We start from the raw sequence: 19,895 nt of genomic DNA, 5'->3' as shown, positions 1-19,895 counted from the left end.
TTAAGACGGTACTCTGTGTTGCTTCTTGACCAAAGGAATACTTTTGATGTTTGACTGCTTCTTTCAGCTTGCAAAAGATTACCAAGATTCCAGGGGACCACACTGTTGAAATTCGATATTGATAGATAAAATTTTCTCATGGAGCGATAAGTGCTTTGAGGGATCTATACAATGGCCTTTACTAACACAGCAAATCATCATGCCAATTTGTGCTTTTTATCACTTTATTCTTTCTACATTCCCTTTTGTTGTTCTGGGTTTGTATCACTGTCTCCATGGCTCCTCCTCTCACTGTCTTTGTAACTTCCTTCCAGCCCTGTATCCATCCAGACATTCTGTATGCCCCAATCCAGGCTTCTGCCCTCACTTCAATGCATGCCTTCAGCTCTCTGGGTCCTAAGCTCTCTAAGTCTACCATCACTCTGTGGACAGACCTTAAAACCTATTTTTTGACCAGACCTTTGGTCAGTTGTATTGTCACGGCTGAGGGTCAGAATTCGATCAGTTGCACTCTCAGGAAGCCTGTCTGGCATCTTTTACTATGTCTACGGTGCTATATAAATTCAGTTTGTTACTGCTGCTAACCAATTACCACGTTAAAACCAGATTTAACTTTTAACCCCAAAGTGGAAAATAAGTCAAGAAAGATGAACAAAAATCAATTAAGAAGCACCAGAAGCAACAACATTTTATAGATGTTCTGAAAGCAGAATAGGCCCTTATTCTTGGGAGATTCATGAAGGTCATCATGTGGTAATCGTGAGGGAACAATTACAAACAAATTGAAGAGGTTAAATTCACTCAGAACAAAAAGGGGAACGGCCTTTGAATGTGATTGCGTGAATGTTAATCTTTATATTTTGGATTGATGAGCTATTTACTCTCAAAATAAAAGTCGATGGTTGGCCCGTTTGTTGGTTTCCCTTTTCATTGTGAGTGTGCAGCAGGAACCAAGCAGAGTCGAACAAAAGGGGTCACTGTTATCCCTCTGGCAGTTCGGATGGTTGTTGGAGGACAGCTGTGTTCGTACAGAGGTAGGCCTCATTAAGCAAGGCCCTGTGAGGCAGTGATCTCAACGTGGGACTCGAATTCAGTTCCAGGCGTCACACAAATCCCCGGATCTGTCTCAAGCCTATTATCCTTCAGATTGGAGTGTGCGAGGAACACTTATTGTGGGCCTTCCACTCCATCGTTATGGCCATGTTGGGCACTTGACAGTCAGCAGTCAAGTGGGCCCTTGTGCAGTCCATGTGTTAAAGGAGTATGGCACAATGGTGTCAAAGTTCTCTCGTCGGATGATTCCCAAAATAGCATTCATGATTGTAGGACAGACAGGAGGATATTGGCAGATGGAAAGGTGACTAATAATTCTCAGCAATAAATAGATTAATGCAAGTGTCATGTTCTGGTCAAGGTTTGGAGGCTCACTGAGCTGACTGTGTGTGGGAGCTGAATCACCATTCAAAGTCTTGTGGGGTGGCATCCGTTCCATTTATATGCAGAGCTGGGCAGAGGGACGATCTTGGCAGCTGGGATTGTTGGAGGATTTCCCATCCAGAGACTTTGCAGTTAAGTGTAATGCTTCCTCATGGAGCTGAGTGGGAAATTTCAATCCCAGTTCTGCTGTGCCATGTCTCTGGGATTTGGGAATATTCAGTGCCAATACTGCCTCCCCTCAGGCCTCGGTTGGTAGCTGAGTCAGCACGTTCATGTCCCATTCCAATCTTGAGTATTGCTGAGGGAGTGCTGCACTGCGAGAGGGACCCTCTTTATGTTGAGAATGCTAGCTTGAGACTCTGTCTGCTCGCAGTGGCTCAATGGTTAGCACTGCAGCCTTGCAGCACCAGGGACCCAGGTTGGATTCCACCCTCAGGTGACTGTGTGGAGTTTGTACATTTTCACTATTTCTGCGTAATTTCCTCTGGATGCTCCGGTTTCCTCCCACAATCCAAAAATGGGCAGATTAGGTGGATTAGCCATACAAAATTGCCCACAGTGTCCAGGGATATGCAGGTTAGGTACATTAACAGCGGGAAAACCAGGGATAGGATCGGAGGGTGGGTCTGGGTGGGATGTACTTTGGAGAGTTGGTATGGATTTGATGGGCTGAATGGCCTGCTTTCACACTGTAGGGATTCTAAAGTGGACTTAAGACATTCCACAGCATTTCTTTGAAAGAGTAGGGTGTAGTTGCTCAATTATCTCTCCAATTTATCTCTCAACCAATAACATTTACATACGAGCCTTAATGCTTGGTTATTTTCAGGTTGCTGCTTGTGTGCTAGTTTGCTGACAGGTTTTCTATAGAACATGACTGGAACACTTCAGCAGCACAGGCTGTGAGGCACATGGAACACTCTGGGATTACTGCAGTGAACCCCATCCTAGTGAAGAAGCAAAGGTTGAGGCATTTATTTACTCTGTGGGAAATAGGCAGGGGCAAAAAGTAACCTTATATATATATATATATATATATATATTTATATATATAATTTGATTTATTTATTGGAAAATGTGTGTTTACAGGGTTAGGATAGGAGTCTGGATCTAGGTAGTGTGCTCTGCGGAGGTTCGGTGTGGTCTCAGTGGGCTGAGTGGCTTGTTTCCACGCTCTAGTGATTCTGAAGGGTGGCATGGTGGCTCAGTGGTTAACACTGCAACCTCAGAGTGCCAGGGACTTGGGTTCGATTCCAGCCTTGGACAATTGTCTGCATGGAGTCTGCATATTCTCCTTGTGTCTGTGTGGTTTTCCTCCATAGCCCAAAAATGTAAGGTGGATTGGCCATGCTAAATTGCCCCATTGTGTCCAGGGATGTGCAGGTTAGGGTGGATTGGCCATGCTAAATTGCCCCATAGTGTCCAGGGATGTGTAGGTTAGGGTGGATTGGCCATGCTAAACTGCCCCATAGTGCCCAGGGATGTGTAGGTTAGGGTGGATTGGCCATGCTAAACTGCCCCATAGTGCCCAGGGATGTGTAGGTTAGGGTGGATTGGCCGTGCTAAATTGCCCCATAGCATCCAAGGATGTGTAGGTTAGGGTGGATTGGCCATGCTAAACTGCCCCATAGTGTCCAGGGATGTGCGGGTTAGGGTGGATTGGCCATGCTAAATTGCCCCATAGTTTCCAGGGATGTGCAGGTTAGGGTGGATTGGCCATGCTAAATTGCCCCATAGTGTCCTGGGATGTGTAGGTTAGGGTGGATTGGCCATGCTAAATTGCCCCATAGTGTCCAGGGATGTGTTGGTTAGGGTGGATTGGCCATGCTAAATTGCCCCATAGTGTCCAGGGATGTGTAGGTTAGGGTGGATTGGCCATGCTAAATTACCCCATAGTGCCCAGGGATGTGTAGGTTAGGGTGGATTGGCCATGCTAAATTACCCCATAGTGCCCAGGGATGTGTAGGTTAGGGTGGATTGGCCATGCTAAATTGCCCCATAGTGTCCAGGGATGTGTAGGTTAGGGTGGATTGACCATGCTAAATTGCCCCATAGTGTCCAGGGATGTGTAGGCTAGATGGGTTAGCCAAGGGAAATACAGGTTACAGGGATTGGGTGGGGTGCCCTTCAGCAGGTCAGTGTGGATTCAATGGGCCGAATGGTCTGCTTCCACACTGTAGGGATTCAATGATAAAGTGGACTGAAGGGGTTTTATGACACTGTTTTTGAAAAAGAGCAGTTTGTAGTTGCACAAGTCTTCAATCATGGAAAGCAAACACTGACTTACAGGACTAGTTTTAGCAGGGGGAAAGGCAACAGTTAACGTTGGCTTTCTGGGTGAAAAGGACAACAGTTTGAGCCTCAGGAAGAGCATTGTGAGGGAAAGGAGGGGTATGGGCTCAGATCTCCAGAAGGTCAGCCACTTGAAGCTTCCTGGAGAATTCCGTGGGGGCAGCCAGGAGCGAAGTGGGAGGAAGTCTCTGACTGGTGGCAGCCCGGAGCTGCACCAAGGAGGTGGGAGCAGCTGGCGCACGAGTGCAATCAACAGTTTAATATGGCAGGCTGCTCTGCTGACGGTGCCCACAGCCAAGTTACACAGTGTGCTGTAAGGATGGCACCCAGCAGCTGCTGAGAGCTGAACCAGTACAGCATTCACCAGCATTCCGGTAACCTGTATACTCCGGACACAGCCTGAGGACAAAATCCTGCACCCTTGTGGGTTCATACAACCCTCGTTCACCTGGTGTGACTAAAAGATAACCAGGGAGCAGGGTGCAGTTGGAACTCACTGCGAACAGTTTGTGTATGGCAAAGGTGGATGTAGAAGGACTCTCCTCAATCTCTCCATTCACCTGAGGCATGGTGACCATCGAGTTAAACCAGCCTCAGCCATCTCTCCTCTCTGTCTGTCTGTCTCTCTCTCTCTGCTCTCTCTCTTCCCCCTTTTCTCTCTACCCCTCCCCCGCTCTCTCTTTCCACTCCACCGGCTCTCTCTCTCTCTCTCTCTCCCCCCTCTTTTCCTTCCTCTTCCTCTCTCTCTCTACTTTCCCCCCTCCCTCCTTCTCTCCCTCTCCCCACTGTCTCTCTCCCCTCTCCTCTCTCTCTGTCCCCTCTCCCTTTCTCTCTCTCTCTCTCTTGCTCTCTCTTCCCCTCCCCCCACCTCTCTTACTCCTCTCTCTCCATCACAGGTACATTGGAATTCGGAATGGGAGTAGGCAGTTCAGCCCTTTGAGCTCGGTCTGACATTTCGCATGATCTTATCCCCGTCTCAACTCCACTCTCCTGCATTCTCCCCACAGCCCTTTAAAGCCACTTTTCATCAGAAACACATCTATTTCTGTCTTGAATCTGTTGATTGATTCTTCCGCCACTGCACTCTGGGACAGCGAGTTCCACAGATTCACTACGCTCTGAGAGAAGTACTTTCCCCTCATCTCAGTTTTGAACCCACCTCCTCTCACTCTATATCCATGACCTCTTGTTTGAGACTGTCCCACAAGGAGGAACATCTGCTCCACCTCCACTTTATCAACCCCCTTTAGCATTTTATATTCCTCAATCCAATCGCACCCACCCCGCCCCCATTTTTCTGAATTATAGAGAGTACAAACCAAAGCTACTCAACTTGTACAACAGCCCCTTCGTCCCTCGAATCAATCTGGTGAGCCTCCAGTATCAACACATCCATCCTCAAGTAAGGAGACCAAAACTGGACACAGTACTCCAGGTGTGGTCTCACCAACAGCTTATATTATTGTAACAATACTTCCTTTTTTAATCCCTCCTCTCCCTCTCTCTGTATGAGTGAGTAGCCCTATATCTGTCGGATTGTGGCAACTTTATCGTTTATTAAGAAGGACCGCCTCTCGCGGCACTAGAAATGCAACCAATGCCAGGTTGGTTTCAAAATGTTGCTGGCAGGCACCTTTGAACGCAGATTGAGGTGGCCAGTTCCTTAGTTTTGTGGCTCCTGCCTTCCTTTTTACACCAGCACGACACTGAAAAGTCCCGACGTCCTTTGCGAGTCACCCTGCCATGGGCTTGCAAAATGCAGATGGTTTCTTCCAGGCTCCTTTCCTATTGGGTTCTGCCAGTCAAAGTGTTGGGTTGGACACGTTTCCTCTTTGTCATCCCTTCTGACTTCTTTGAAACAACTTTTCCGAAAGCCGCTTTCAAAAATTGCAGTCGATTGCAAAAACATCTAGAGTACAATCCAGGTGACGTGGAACCACACAGTGTCCTTCTCCACCCCATGCATGCATGTCATACTGCTTTCCACTTTTTGCCCTTGGCTATTTTGAACTGTACATAAAGTAAGTGAAAATCATGGAATCATTTGCAATGGTCTCTCTCTTTTTCTCCCACGCTGTTACCACTGGTGTTCCCCCAAAGATCCATCCTTGGCACCATCCTATTTCTCATCTATCTACTCCCCCACCCCGGAGACATCATCTGAAAGCACATGTAACCTCACAGCACTCAGCTCTCACTCTCCACTCCTCTACTGTTGTGGAATTATGGTGCTGCTTATCCAGTATCCTGTACTCAGTGAGCAGTCATTTCTGACAAGCAACTACTACCCAAGATGGACATCATTGCTTTCAGCCCTCGTTCGAAACTCCACTCAGTAGCTGCTGACTCCATTCCTGGAGAAGAGCCTGCGATTAAGTCTGACTGTTCACAGCTGTGGTGTCACATTTGGTGCCGAAATGTGTGTCTGACCGCATGCTAAAATGGACGCTACGATTGCCTATATCTGACTCTGTCATTTGACTTCACCCTGTCTCAGCTCAAACTCCCAGCCAGTCTCCAGTTCTTCAAGACTTGGCTTTTCAATGCACTCCTGGCTTGTCTTCCAGGTTCTACCCTGCGTAATCTTGAGGCCATCCAAAACTCTGCAGGCTTGTAAATGTTGTTTTCCCATCACCTTGACTCTCGGTTTTCTCATTCTCACTTTCAAATGTTCAACCTTGTTTTCAAATTGCTCCATGACCTGGCCACGCCCAACCTCTATAGTCTCTTCTAGCCCCATGTGAAGTAACTCCACAGAGGCCAGTATCCTGTCACCCAGCCACACGTGGAGAGTCCTTGACACTGATCCAGCTCCCTCAGAGTCAGCTCTCAGAGTGAGCAGGATGTCTAACACTCTGTCAGCCAGTGCTCCCTGCTTGGACCAGATTAACAGCCCCAATAAGGGAACTCATATTCTCTGAGGTCCAGCTGACTGACCTCATGACAATCACCACACCATGACGCTGTGTGGGGTCTGCACTCATCTCATTTCTGGCCTGTTTTGAATTCCCAATCATAAGTGCCATTTGTGATCATGCGCTGCCAGGGCCCTAACTTGGTGAGAGCTGCGCTTTGGTCAGCTCCAAACTTGTTAGTCTTCCAGCGCAAAGAGTAGTTGCAGACTAACACATTCCAAGGAAGAGGGTGACATGCTGAAGGGCACTTTAAATCTTTGGGCTGCTGCTACGGAGGTGCAGAAAGGCCACTGTCTAAGGCCTATCAGCCATACTGTACCAAAGAGTTGTTAAACAGAGCACCCCTTGGTTAGATGCTTATCACTGAATGCATTTAGTAAATGTCACATGGAATGCAATGGGATTGAGGCACCAAAGTGTGCACCATGCTGAATGGCGCAAGGTTACATTATATTGCATTTTCCAGTTTGGAATGTACTCCCAGGTTTTTGGTGAATAAAGCATCATTTTGCAAAATGCTTATTGTCACTCCACAAAAATGATTCTCATGGATCCCAAGCCAGGATCAAAACCTGACCCCCCCTCTCCCCTTGAAGACCTTCTTCCAGCTTTCACCCACAGAGCAGCTGCTGAATTGCAAATCGTTCTTGCTGGGATTGAATGGGCCGTTTTGCCTTATTTCCTGTCAGCCCAATCACATTCATTAACGAAAGTCGTGTTGTTCATTCCATTTAGTCGCTGCTAATTTGCATGATGGCAGCATTTGATGATGTGGTGTATGGTCAATAGTGAGTGTAATTGTGACCAATAAATAACTTTGCAATTGTTGGTAGCAACCTGATCTAATTAATGTGCATAGTTACGACGGGAACAAGTGAGCAGCTGCAGACTGGACAATTGCACCAGTCCCGTTCTGCAGTGACACTAATTCAGCTCCTTCACATGATTGGGCTCAATCAGCACGGTACAAGAAAGACTTATGTTTTCATATTCATGAAACAAAGCGCTAGACATGGGCCACTACCCAAATTGCAGGTTCAGAAATCAGTCATGACTCTTCAGAAGAGTCAGTAAATCAGTGATGATGATGATGATGAGGTTTCCACTTGACAAGTATCAAGGACACCCATTTCAAGAATTTGCACTGGAGCCTGCCCCTTACCAGTTTCCTGTCTGGTAAAATCTTGGAGAAAGTAGGGAATGCATTGACTCAGTGGGTGACATTCTGTGCATTACAATATGATGTTGAGGGAATAGGTGTGGGCCAGTCAAAGCCTTGGGCCTCCTCCTAATATTCCAACGTAAAGATTTCATGAGCATCACGTGCCCTTAAATGCAAGCTGTGTGGTAACACAAGTCACGGTTTTGACTTGGGATGCAAAAGTGTAGAGTCATACAGCAGGAAAACAGATCCTTTGGTCCAACGTTTCCATGCTGACTATAATCCCAAACTAAACTAGTCCCACCTGCATACATTTGGCCCATATCCCTCCAAACACTCCTTATTTATGTACTTACCCAAAAGTTGTGCATCCAGCACTTCCTGTGAAAGTTCATTCCACACAGAAACCACCTTCCGTGCAAAAAAACTTGCCCATCGTGTCTTTTTGAAATCTTTCTCCTCTCACCTTAAAAATATGCCCGCTAACTTTGAAGGCTGTTGGAACTGGGGACTGTTTAACAGAACTGAAAATGTGTTGCTGGAAAAGCGCAGCAGGTCAGGCAGCATCCAGGGAACAGGAGAATCGACGTTTCGGACATAAGCCCTTCTTCAGGAACACATTTTCAGCTCTGATCTCCAGCATCTGCAGACCTCACTTTCTCCTCACTGTTTAACAGAAGCTTGGGAAACACCCACGTCCAGGAGTGGGGTCTCCTTCCCGCCCGGGGGGAATGAATTTGGGTTACAGGGACCCGAGAGAACCATTTCTGGAATTAAATGAGAGAGTCCAGGTGGAGTGTAGCTTTATCACTCCCACTGTCAGGTGGTTAAGCATGGGAACAGGCTTACTCTCACATAGCACCAGGACCATAAAGGTTCTGAGTACAGTAGAGTGAGGAAATCCCTGACAGCATGTTGGAAACCACATTGGTTTAATCTCTCATCCAAAAGGAAGTCTGTGGGGCTATACAGCCTGCCTTCTGCTAATGTTACAGGCTCAAGTCCTTCTGACTCAGAGGTGACTATTGTAAGAGCGTAATATTTGGATCAGAACAGTGACATTATTACAGCTTCTGAACAATGGAAGCCTGTTCACTCAGTATCCTGAAGGTTGTCAGAAACTGATTGGAACTGGGATACGTTTCAGAAGTCAGTTCAGGAAACGTTGAGTCTGGTAGCCTCTAGAGTGCAAGTTTTTCCTTGTATTCAACTTCCCAACCGCACAATGCCGCGACTCGTTGTCTGTGACTCAGCCTTTCTGATTTCTTTGTGCTACCACAGGCTCTCGCTGGAAGGCCATGACCAACCTAGAGAAGCAGCCGTACTATGAGGAGCAAGCCAGGCTCAGCAAGCAGCACCTCGAGAGGTATCCGGATTACAAATACAAGCCCCGGCCGAAACGTACCTGCGTGGTGGATGGCAAGAAGCTGAGGATCGGTGAATACAAAGCATTGATGCGCAACAGACGCCAAGAAATGCGGCAGTTTTTCACCGTGGGGTAAGTAAGGTCGAAACCGAATTCCTACTTGCCATTTTGCTTTTTTTTTGCAGTAGGCCTCGACTACTGCTTCCCAAATGTCTGTGCAGGAATGATGAAGATTCAAAGCAACATTGGCCCCCAACTCCTCAGTCAGAAATGTTAGAGCGGCTCTACAGCGTTTAAGATTCGCTCAGGGCTCCAAAATGGCTGCCTGTGTGCTCACAAGCCCAAAAAGGTCAGTTCCCGCTCCCTCACCACTCGGAGTGCTGAACCCCTCCTGCCACCTCGCCTCACCTTTGGAATCCCACTTCTGGGCGGTTTGTTCAGGTCCCGTATGTGGAAGTGATGGTACAATGTACCATTTAAACCAGCTCTTAGAATAAATGTGACATCCCACCAGCATTCCCCTCTTGTTTATGCTGTTAACTTGCATCCCCATACAGCCAAAGGCTGAGGGATAGGGAACGAGTCACCAAACAGAGCACAAGTATGTTTCGGAAGGAAATGACGTGGAGGAACCGGTGTTGGACTGGGGTGGACAAAGTTAAAAATCATACAACACCAGGTTATAGTCCAACAGGTTTATTTGGAAATACCGCCCCCATCATGGCCTCTCCCACAGCCACTTCCGCCCCTCACAATTCCTCATGCATCACACATGACATCACTTCCGCCCCTCACATCATCGCTGATATCATATGCTCAGTGACTTCCGCCACCCCTACTGCCGTGTCTGCCACCACTTCTGCCCCCACCAACGCCACTCACCTGCATTCTGCTGACACGCCCCCCACAGATCCCACTGCCACCATCCCCGCCCCCCCCCAGAACCCTGAGGGGAGAACCACCCCTGCTCATGACTCCACCCCCATTCCCCCACTACCACACCCACTCCAGTTACAGGCTCCGACCCCATTCCCAGCTCCCCACCCACACCAGATCCCAGCTCCCAGCCCTGCCGAATTTTCACCATCCCTCTAGACCTTCCCCTCACTGAGGACGAATGATCAGTCCTCAGCAAAGGACTCACCTTCGTCCCCCTCCGTCCACGCATCAATGAATTTAATACACGCCGTGATGTCGAACACTTCTTCCGCCGCCTCCGCCTCCGAGCTTACTTTCACAATCAGGACTCCCGCCCACCTTCCGAGGACCCCTTCGCCCATCTCCAACACACTGCATCCACCTGGACACCCCGTGCTGGCCTATTACCTGCCCTCGACCTCTTCATTTCCAACTGCGGCCGGGACATTAACCGCCTCAACCTGTCTACCCCCCTCCCCCACTCCAACCTCTCACCCTCAACACGCAGCCCTCCAATCCCTCTGCTCCAATCCTGACCTCACCACCAAGCCAGCGGATGAAGGGGGCGCAGTGGTAGTCTGGCGCACTGACCTCTACACCGCTGAAGCCAAACGCCAACTCGAGGACACCTCTTCCTACCCCACCCCCCATCACCAAACTATCATCTCCCAGACCATACAGAACCTCATCACCTCAGGAGATCTCCCACCCACAGCTTCCAACCTCATAGTCCGGGAACCCCGCACTGCCTGGTTCTACCTCCTTCCCAAGATCCACAAGCCTGACCACCCTGGCCGACCCATTGTCTCAGCATGCTCCTGCCCCACTGAACTCATCTCTACCTACCTCGACACTGTCCTACCTCCCCTAGTCCAGGAACTCCCCACATACGTTCGAGACACCACCCACGCCCTCCACCTCCTTTTCCGTTTCCCCGGCTCCCAACGCCTCATCTTCACCATGGATATCCAATCCCTCTACACCTCCATCCGATATGACCAGGGCTTCCAAACCCTCCGTTTTTTTCCTCTCCCGACGTCCCCAACAGTACCCCTCCACCGACACTCTCTTTCGTTTAGCCGAACTGGTCCTCACCCTTAACAATTTCTCCTTTGAATACTCCTACTTCCTCCAGACCAAAGGGGTAGCCATGGGCACACGTATGGGCCCCAGCTATGCCTGTCTCTTTGTTGGCTACGTAGAGCAGTTGATCTTCCGTAATTACACCGGCACCACTCCCCACCTCTTCCTCCGCTACATTGATGACTGCATTGGCGCCACCTCGTGTTCCCATGAGGAGGTTGAGCAATTCATCAACTTCACCAGCACATTCCACCCTGACCTTAAATTTACCTGGACTATCTCTGACACCTCCCTCCCCTTCCTGGACCTCTCCATCTCCATTAATGATGACCGACTTGACACTGACATTTTTTACAAACCCACCGACTCCCACAGCTACCTGGATTACACCTCTTCCCACCCTACCTCTTGCAAAAATGCCATCTCGTATTCCCAATTCCTCCGCCTCCGCCAAATCTGCTCCCAGGAGGACCAGTTCCAACACAGAACACAGCAGATGGCCTCCTTCTTTAGAGACCGCAATTTCCCTTCCCACGTGGTTAAAGATGCCCTCCAACACATCTCGTCCATATCCCGCACCTCCGCCCTCAGACCCCACCCCTCCAACCATAACAAGGACAGAACGCCCCTGGTGCTCACCTTCCACCCTACCAATCTTCACATAAACCAAATCATCCGCCGACATTTCCACCACCTCCAAAAAGACCCCACCACCAGGATATATTTCACTCCCCACCGTTTCCGCCTTCCGCAAAGACCGTTCCCTCCGTGACTACCTGGTCAGGTCCACGCCACCCTACAACCCACCGTCCCATCCTGGCACCTTCCCCTGCCACCGCAGGAATTGCAAAACCTGCGCCCACACCTCCTCCCTCACCTCTATTCAAGGCCCAAAAGGAGCCTTCCACATCCATCAAAGTTTTACCTGCACATGCACCAATATCATTTATTGTATCCGTTGCTCCCGATGCGGTCTCCTCTACATTGGGGAGACTGGGCGCCTCCTAGCAGAGCGGTTTAGGGAACATCTCCGGGACACCCGCACCAATCAACCACACCACCCTGTGGCCCAACATTTCAACTCCCCCTCCCACTCTGCCGTGGACGTGGAGGTCCTGGGCCTCCTTCACCGCCGCTCCCTCACCACCAGACGCCTGAAGGAAGAACGCCTCATCTTCCGCCTCGGAACACTTCAACCCCAGGGCATCAATGTGGACTTTAACTAGTTTCCTCATTTCCCCTTCCCCTACATTACCCTAGTTCCAAACTTCCAGCTCAGCACTGTCCACATGACTTGTCCTACCTGCCTATCTTCTTTTCCACCTATCCACTCCACCCTCCTCCCTGACCTATCACCTTCATCCCCTCCCCCACTCACCTATTGTGCTCTATACTACTTTCTCCCCACCCCCACCCTCCTCTAGCTTATCTCTCCACGCTTCAGGCTCTCTGCCTTTATTCCTGATGAAGGGCGTTTTCCCCGAAACGTCGATTTTGCTGCTCCTCGGATGCTGCCTGAACTGCTTTGCTCTTCCAGCACCACTAATCCAGAAAATGGAAGTACAGCAGTCCCCCCCGTAACCGCGGGAGATACATTCCAAGACTTGCTCCAGAAGCCTGAAACCATCGATAGGAGTGAACCCATTCATGTAACTGAGAAATTTACTGCCCCGACATCCTTCCTGTAATGGGAGTCGGAACCCCGAGGCGTGGTGGCGAGGTGCAAGTTCAGAGATGTGGGGTGGACGTTTCAGGTCATGAGCTCGGTGGCAGAGAGGTACAACGGTAACCGTAACAATGTACCGGCTCCTGCTATCAGGGCCATCCTCCGCAACCATCGCCCTCTGCCTTCACCCCAAGGGCATGCAGCACTTTTCAAACTTCCATACACGTACTACCCTCTGCGTGAAAATGTTGCTCCTTGTTCTCTCTTATATCTTTGCCCTCTCAGCCTAAGCCTATGCCCTCTAGTTCTGGACTCCCCGATCCCAGGGAAAAGACTTTGTCTATTTACCCTATCCATGCCACTCATAATTTTGTAAACCTCTATAAGGTCACCCCTCAGCCTCCGACGCTCCAGGGAAAACAGCCCCAACCTGTTCAGCCTCTCCCTATAGCTCAAATCCTCCAACCCTGGCAACTTCCTTGTAAATCTTTTCTGAACCCTTTCAAGTTTCACAACATCTTTCCGATAGGAAGGAGACCAGAATTGCACGCAATATTCCAACAGTGGCCTAACCAATGTCCTGTACAGCCGCAACATGACCTCCCAACTCCTGTACTCAATACTCTGACCAATAAAGGAAAGCATACCAAACGCCTTCTTCACTGTCCTATCTACCTGCAACTCCCATTTTCAAGGAGCTGTGGACCTGCAGTCCAAGGTCTCTTTGTTCAGCAACACTCCCTAGGAATTTACCATTAAGTGTATAAGTCCTGCTAAGATTTGCTTTCCCAAAATGCAGCACCTCACATTTATCTGAAATAAACTCCATCTGCCACTTCTCAGCCCATTGGCCCATCTGGTTCAGATCCTGTTGTAATCTGAGTTAAACCTCTTCGCTGTCTACTACACCTCCAATTTTGGTGTCATCTGCAAACTTATTAACTGTACCTGTTATGCTCGCACCCAAATCATTTGTGTAAATGACAAAAGGTAGAGGGCCCAGCACCGATCCTTGTGGCACTCCACTGGTCACAGGCCTCCAGTCTGAAAAGCAACCCTCCAACACCACACTCTGTCTTCTACCTTTGAGCCAGTTCTGTATCCAAATGGCTAGTTCTCCCTGTATTCCAGGAGATCTAACCTTGCTAATGAGTCTCCCATGGGGAACCTTGTCAAACGCCTTACTGAAGTCCATATAGATCACATCTACCACTCTGCCCTCATCAATCCTCTTTGTTACTTCTTCAAAAAACTCAATCAAGTTTGTGAGACATGATTTCCCACGCCCAAAGCCATGTTGACTATCTCTAATCAATCCTTGCCTTTTCAAATGCATGTACATCCTGTCCCTCAGGATTCCCTCCAACAACGTGCCCACCACCAAGGTCAGGCTCACTGGTCTATAGCTCCCTGGCTTGTCTTTACCGCCCTTCTTAAACAGTGGCGCCATGTTTGCCAACCTCTAGTCTTCCGGCATCTCACCTGTGACTATCATGATACAAATATGTCAGTAAATACCTGCCCGCTACTGGCCCATAACCCTCCCATGATCTCCCATGACTTCCCATTAATATTATTCCCATAAATAATATATAATTATTTATATTTCTACATGAACCCTTTCGACTCTAAAAGCTGCCTGGCCTACTCTTGTTCATGTTCTCTTTAGCTAATTATTATGTAGAGAAAGGCCTTCATTCGTTTCTCATCTCTGAGCACTCACATAAATAACAGTAGGCCATCTTCTGGACTCCGTGGAAGTGAAGGTATTCCCACTGTGTCATTAATTCAGGAGTTTCGGGATTTTGAGCCAGCACCATGCAGGAATGGTAACCCACAGCCAAGTGGCAATGGTGCAAGAGTTGGAGGGAATGTGGGGAGCTGATTATGTTTCCATGCACTTGCTGACCTTGTCTCTCGAGGTCATGAAGAACCTGTTCCTGTCAGAAGTAGCTTTGCACCATGAAAGGCAAGGGCTGTGACAGTTCTTGCAGTGACTCATCACAAGGACACTTCTGGCTGATAGAACGGCAGTGCTGCCAATATACCACAATTAACTCGGGCCCATCTGCCTTTCCGGCTGTTTATTTGACAATGTTATACATCAGTGAAACACTGACCTTATATAATTTGTATAATGGAGTTGTGTACTTCAACATATTTGCCCACTGCTGGGACATGAACACTGATGGAGGGGAAATATTAGTTTGCTTTCTAAATCCTTGACTTTTGTCAGAATCTCTGTGATGGGAGAAAGGTTGATTTGGGCCAGTTTGCTATTTAATTGGTGACAGCAGCAAAGTCCCAAGTGGATTCCAACAGATTTTATCACCACCATATTGAGGTGCTCCAATGTTTCTGCCTTGACTTTGAATCATTGTGCGTTGTTATGCTTTTGAGTCTACTCATTTAAAGGGCGGCGGAAACAGACTGATGCGTATATTTCTAAATGAAATTGAGTATGTACATGAGAAGGAGGAATTTGCAAGGCTTTGGGGAAAGAGTGGGACTAAACGAATAGCTCTTTCAAAGAGCTAGCATAGGCACTGTAGGCTGAATAGCTTACCAATATGGTTTTATGGGTTCAGAGATTTTATAGCGCCATCACTGATGGGAGGTTGCAATTACAGTGTGACAAACTTGTATTGGAAGTTTCCACTAAGTCATAGAATCAAAGAGATGTACAGCATTGAAATAGAACCGAGGTAAAAACAATGACTGCAGATGCTGGAAACCAGATTCTGGATTGGTGGTGCTGGAAGAGCACAGCAGTTCAGGCAGCATCCAAGGAGCTTCGAAATCGACGTTTCGGGCAAAAGCCGTTCATCAGGAATAAAACCATCAGTCCAACTTGTCCATGACGACTAGATATCTTAATCTAGTGCCATTTGTCAGCAATTGACCCATATCCCTCTAAACCCTTCCTATTCACGTATCCATCAAGATGCCTTTTAAATATCATCATTGTATCAGCCTCTACCACTTCCTCTGGCAGCTCATTACATGCACACACCACCCTCTGCATGAAAAGGTTACCCTTTAGGTCCCTTTTAAATCTTTTCCCGCTCACATTAAACTTGTGCCCTCTAGTTTTGGACTCCCCTACCCTGGGGACTATTCACCCTATCCATGCCCCTCATGATTATATAAACCTCTATAAGGTCAGCCCTGAGCCTCTGATGCTCCAGGGAAAATAGCCCCAGGTTATTAAGCCCCTCTGTATAGCTCAAACTCTCCAACCCTGGCAACCTCCTTGTAAATCTTGTCTGGACCTTTTCAGGTTTAACAGCATCTTTTCTATTAGGTATGTGGATAGGGAGATGCACAACGGAAACTGTCAGCCTAATAATGTAATAAGGGATGGGAACAGAAAGTGAGGTCTGTTAGTCAGGAGACAAATGCAGCTGTAGCTAAGTTCTCCAGCAAAGATCCGTGCCACTATTAACGTGTAGCTGTCTCTGTATCAACAGGCAGCAGGGTCAGATCCCCATCACGACAGCTGGAGTGGTGTATCCTGGGGCCATCGCTATGGCTGGGATGCCATCCCCGCGGATCCCGTCGGAGCACTCGAGCATGTCGAGCAGCCCGGAGCCCAGTATGCCAGTGATCCAGAGCACTTACAGCCTCAAATCCGGGGAGAGCCAAGCAAAGGACGAGCTGAGGATCAACGACATGAACGGAGGGATGTACGATGAGTACGAGGACGAGGAGGAGGATGACCCAGACGCAGACTACGGCAGTGACGACGAAAACCAGGTGGCGGTGCAAGCTGACTGATAGGAGGTCAGGAGCTTTCACCGACGAGTCTGAATCCATCGGTCTGGTGCATCCTACCAGGGGCCAAACACATTTTGACTATCCAATACACTGACTGTTACTTAAAACTATTTAGTCTTAATAAACAGGATATAGTCAGAACATTACTGGCTATTAGACCTGGGCCTATGGTACGGGCGTGGGAAAAAAAATGATAAGCTATGGGTAAAACAATGCCAGTAAAATCAGCTGCTAACCCCGGGCACTGACGTCTTACCCTCCTGAGGTTTGTCTAGACTGTCATTCTTATAAGATTCTATAAATTCTCACTCAGGTACAAAGTGCCAACAAGTGGCTTGTGAATGTGTTTTGTTGTTATTTTTGTGCCACAATAAAAGGTGTTTTTTTTTGTTCACATTTTTGGATGGATCAAGGTAAAAAGAAACAAGTTTTTCTGTTCGCTCTCGAGTTACCTTTGTTTCAAAGGAGTCTATTTTCTTGAATATATCAGCACACTGTTGCACCCTCATAGAGTACTTTCGATTTTTTTTGTTGTTTGTTGCACATCATTTTAAAATGCAACTCTTAGCAAGTGCCAAAATGTGTAATTGTTGGAATTAGTTCATGCGCTTTCCTACAGTCTTAAGCTAGGGATATTGTTGGGTCTTAGACAATCCCAGACACCTTTCCATACCAGCAGCTGTAGGAGATAGTAGGTGCAGTTCTCAGGTGAAAGGGGGAATAACTGAAGACGTGTGAAACTTTTTATTACGTAAATTGTGCGCGCGTGTGCGTCTGCAAGTGTGAGTGGGTGTGCGTGGGTGTTATGGTACTTTATAAGGTGTCGGAGACAGTGATAGCAAAGCAGCGTGGGAGAATGAAATTCCAGGTCCTCAGCGTCCACTCCGACACCTTCCGCAGCGAAGCCGCCATTTCTCTTCCCTCCCTTCCTCCCGTCCCCTGCCGTCGTTCCGCTGAGGCAGATGCTTCCATCAAGTCTCTTTGCTATGTTCGAAGCACTTAGAAAAAGAAAAGGGGGCGTTGGGGAAACCGAGCAGGCATCCAAACTCAGAAGCGAGGCTTGTTTCTGGTCATAGAGTTTGCCGTTAGCCAGGAACGTGCCATTCTGGCGATGGCGCAGTTTGTGGAAACAGACACCATACCTCCAATGGATTTTGGGCGTTAGAAACTTTCTTCCCCCTCACCCTAAATAATACAATTTTGGATAAATGGAAATAAAATGCTTTGTTGTTAAAGGTGGACTAGCTGATCATATACTGCATGTCAGTGTTTAATTTGTATTTTTTGACTGTATTTTTCAATTTTAACTGCCTCTTAATAGTGTACAATGATGATCAGCTATCCCCCAGTTAGTAAGTTATGTATAATTTATTTCTTCAGTTCTATCTAATTGATTGGCAATGCAGCATTCTGTAGCTGTAGATATTTAAGGCTGGTAATTTAGATATAAAGTTTTTTTCTTTTTTTTGTTCTTTAAGTCCTAGTGATGTCATGTTATGATGTTTAATCGACAGGCGTGAAAATAATTGGACTGTTTCTTGGGACAGAAATGAGACTGTTCACATAATCTCATTTCGTATTTAATTGTCATGGTCACTTAGAGCTGATTCGCTAAAGCACTCTGTAATGGAAAAGAAAAAAAAAATTGCCAATTTTAAGAAAAGAAATACAGGTGTTTTATATCACTTTATGTAAAATGTGAAACCAGTTTTTGTTTTTTTTTCTCTCAACTGTGTGAACAAACTTCTGACACTTGTGTGAGGCTTTAGTCTCACATTGGCTGGGCCTTTTCCACCATTTCTTTTTTGGCGCTCTGTTTATTTATATGACTCTAGACTACAAGAGTACTTTGTTTTAGCTCCAGTAAGGTTTCACCATGATTTTGTGGCTGTGAGCCGTTTGTGATCTATATGCCAACAATGGAAACTGTGTCGGAGTTTTCGTTTGTTTTTCGCTATTTTTGATTTTATCCTTTTCCTGTATTTTCTTTTTCGTTCCTGTTCAGATCTCTCATTTTGCATTCTGTAATTCCCAATCTCAGACTACTCAGTTCTACTGATGCTGTACTGTTTTTTAAAAAGAAATGTATTTATTGGCCATCACTGGCTCTAAAAATTATTAGACACAGATTGTGTTCAGGAAGACAATCAAATTGAGTGGAGCTTAAAACAAAGTAAACTGAATCTACCATCTCACTTGAAATTTAAAGAAAGATATGTAAATATAACATAGAATTATAGATTTATATTTTGTTCATAACACATAGTGTAATATAAGTTGTATATTTTCATGTTTTTTTGTTTATGTTATCATTCATGCCACAATAAAAGCAGAGTACTTGTACTCTGAAAAAACAGACATGTGTTAACAGCATCTGTTTCTGTCTTACCCCCTATAGCCTTTAGCAGTTCCAGACACTAATAAAAAGAACTTTGTGGTCCATAAGCTCTCTAAGTTTTCTTTGTTCTGCATGGCCTATTTATTTCAGTGCACAGTACCTTTAAATATTTTGCGAGGGGTGTGTGGTATCTTAAAGGGAACTGCACTGTACTTTCATGGCCGCACATGTTGGCAATTTATGAAGGAAAACTGATCTTGCCATATCTTTGGGTCTGTCCAGCATTTGCAAAGTTTCTTTACCTGAAATAAAAAGCCCAAAACCAAAAGCGTTGAAATGAAACACATTCCCGTTCCTCTGCCTCGTTTCTCAAGTGAAATCACCAAGGATTTAAAAAATAAATCTAAAAGTTTATATAGTGCTTTCCATAACCTCCAAGTGTCTCCTAGCTGATGAATTTGAAGTGAAAGGTATAGGTCAGTTGGTACACAGCAAGATCCCTCAAAACAAGATGAATCATATAAATTAGCCAGACCGCTTATCACAATGATGTTCATCGAGGGATTGGCCAGGACATTGGGGGAGCACCTCTTTCTTTCTTTGAAGTAATGGCACAGGATCTGTTTTTCAAGAAGATAAATATCACCTCCACATTTGGAAACTAACGTGGAGGTTAAGGCAGAATCCAAGTCATTCAAGATTCGACAAGCAGCTTACTGTGACTTTTAACTGGTCCTAACATAAAAAGTAGTGCGAAGTGGGTTTGGGTCCAAAGCAAAATTTAATGCTTAACTCAACATTGCTGTTTATACATCTTGATACTGTACTGATTTTGATTCAATCATGATTAATGTAGCCAATTGCTTTCCTGAAGAAATATTTTCCCTACTAAACATTATTTCTGTGTCCAGGATATCATACCACCTCCCTTTCTTTGCTTA

The 19,895-nt window shown here is 46.8% G+C and overlaps 1 protein-coding gene across 9 annotated transcripts in view; it reads left to right on the top strand.

Annotated features, from left to right (window-relative positions):
• Nucleotides 1-19,067, top strand: part of sox5 (SRY-box transcription factor 5) — a 375,057-nt gene extending 355,990 nt beyond the window's left edge. For all 9 annotated transcript variants that reach the window (XM_043713397.2, XM_087999687.1, XM_043713395.2 and 6 more), the window contains 2 exons: nucleotides 9,088-9,304; nucleotides 16,310-19,067. In XM_043713397.2, the coding sequence (XP_043569332.1) occupies nucleotides 9,088-9,304; nucleotides 16,310-16,616 (524 nt within the window). In that variant the 3' untranslated portion in view covers nucleotides 16,617-19,067. The remainder of the gene's footprint in view (nucleotides 1-9,087; nucleotides 9,305-16,309) is intronic.
• The last annotated feature ends 828 nt before the right edge of the window (nucleotides 19,068-19,895 follow it).

This window comes from Chiloscyllium plagiosum, unplaced genomic scaffold (genome assembly GCF_037043375.1).
Source record: "Chiloscyllium plagiosum isolate Xiang-an unplaced genomic scaffold, Cpla_swu_hap1 HiC_scaffold_23, whole genome shotgun sequence".
In the NCBI taxonomy this organism is placed as follows: Eukaryota; Metazoa; Chordata; class Chondrichthyes; order Orectolobiformes; family Hemiscylliidae; genus Chiloscyllium; species Chiloscyllium plagiosum.
Note: the sequence above shows the minus strand (reverse complement) of the source record. Positions and strands in the feature narration are given on the sequence as shown.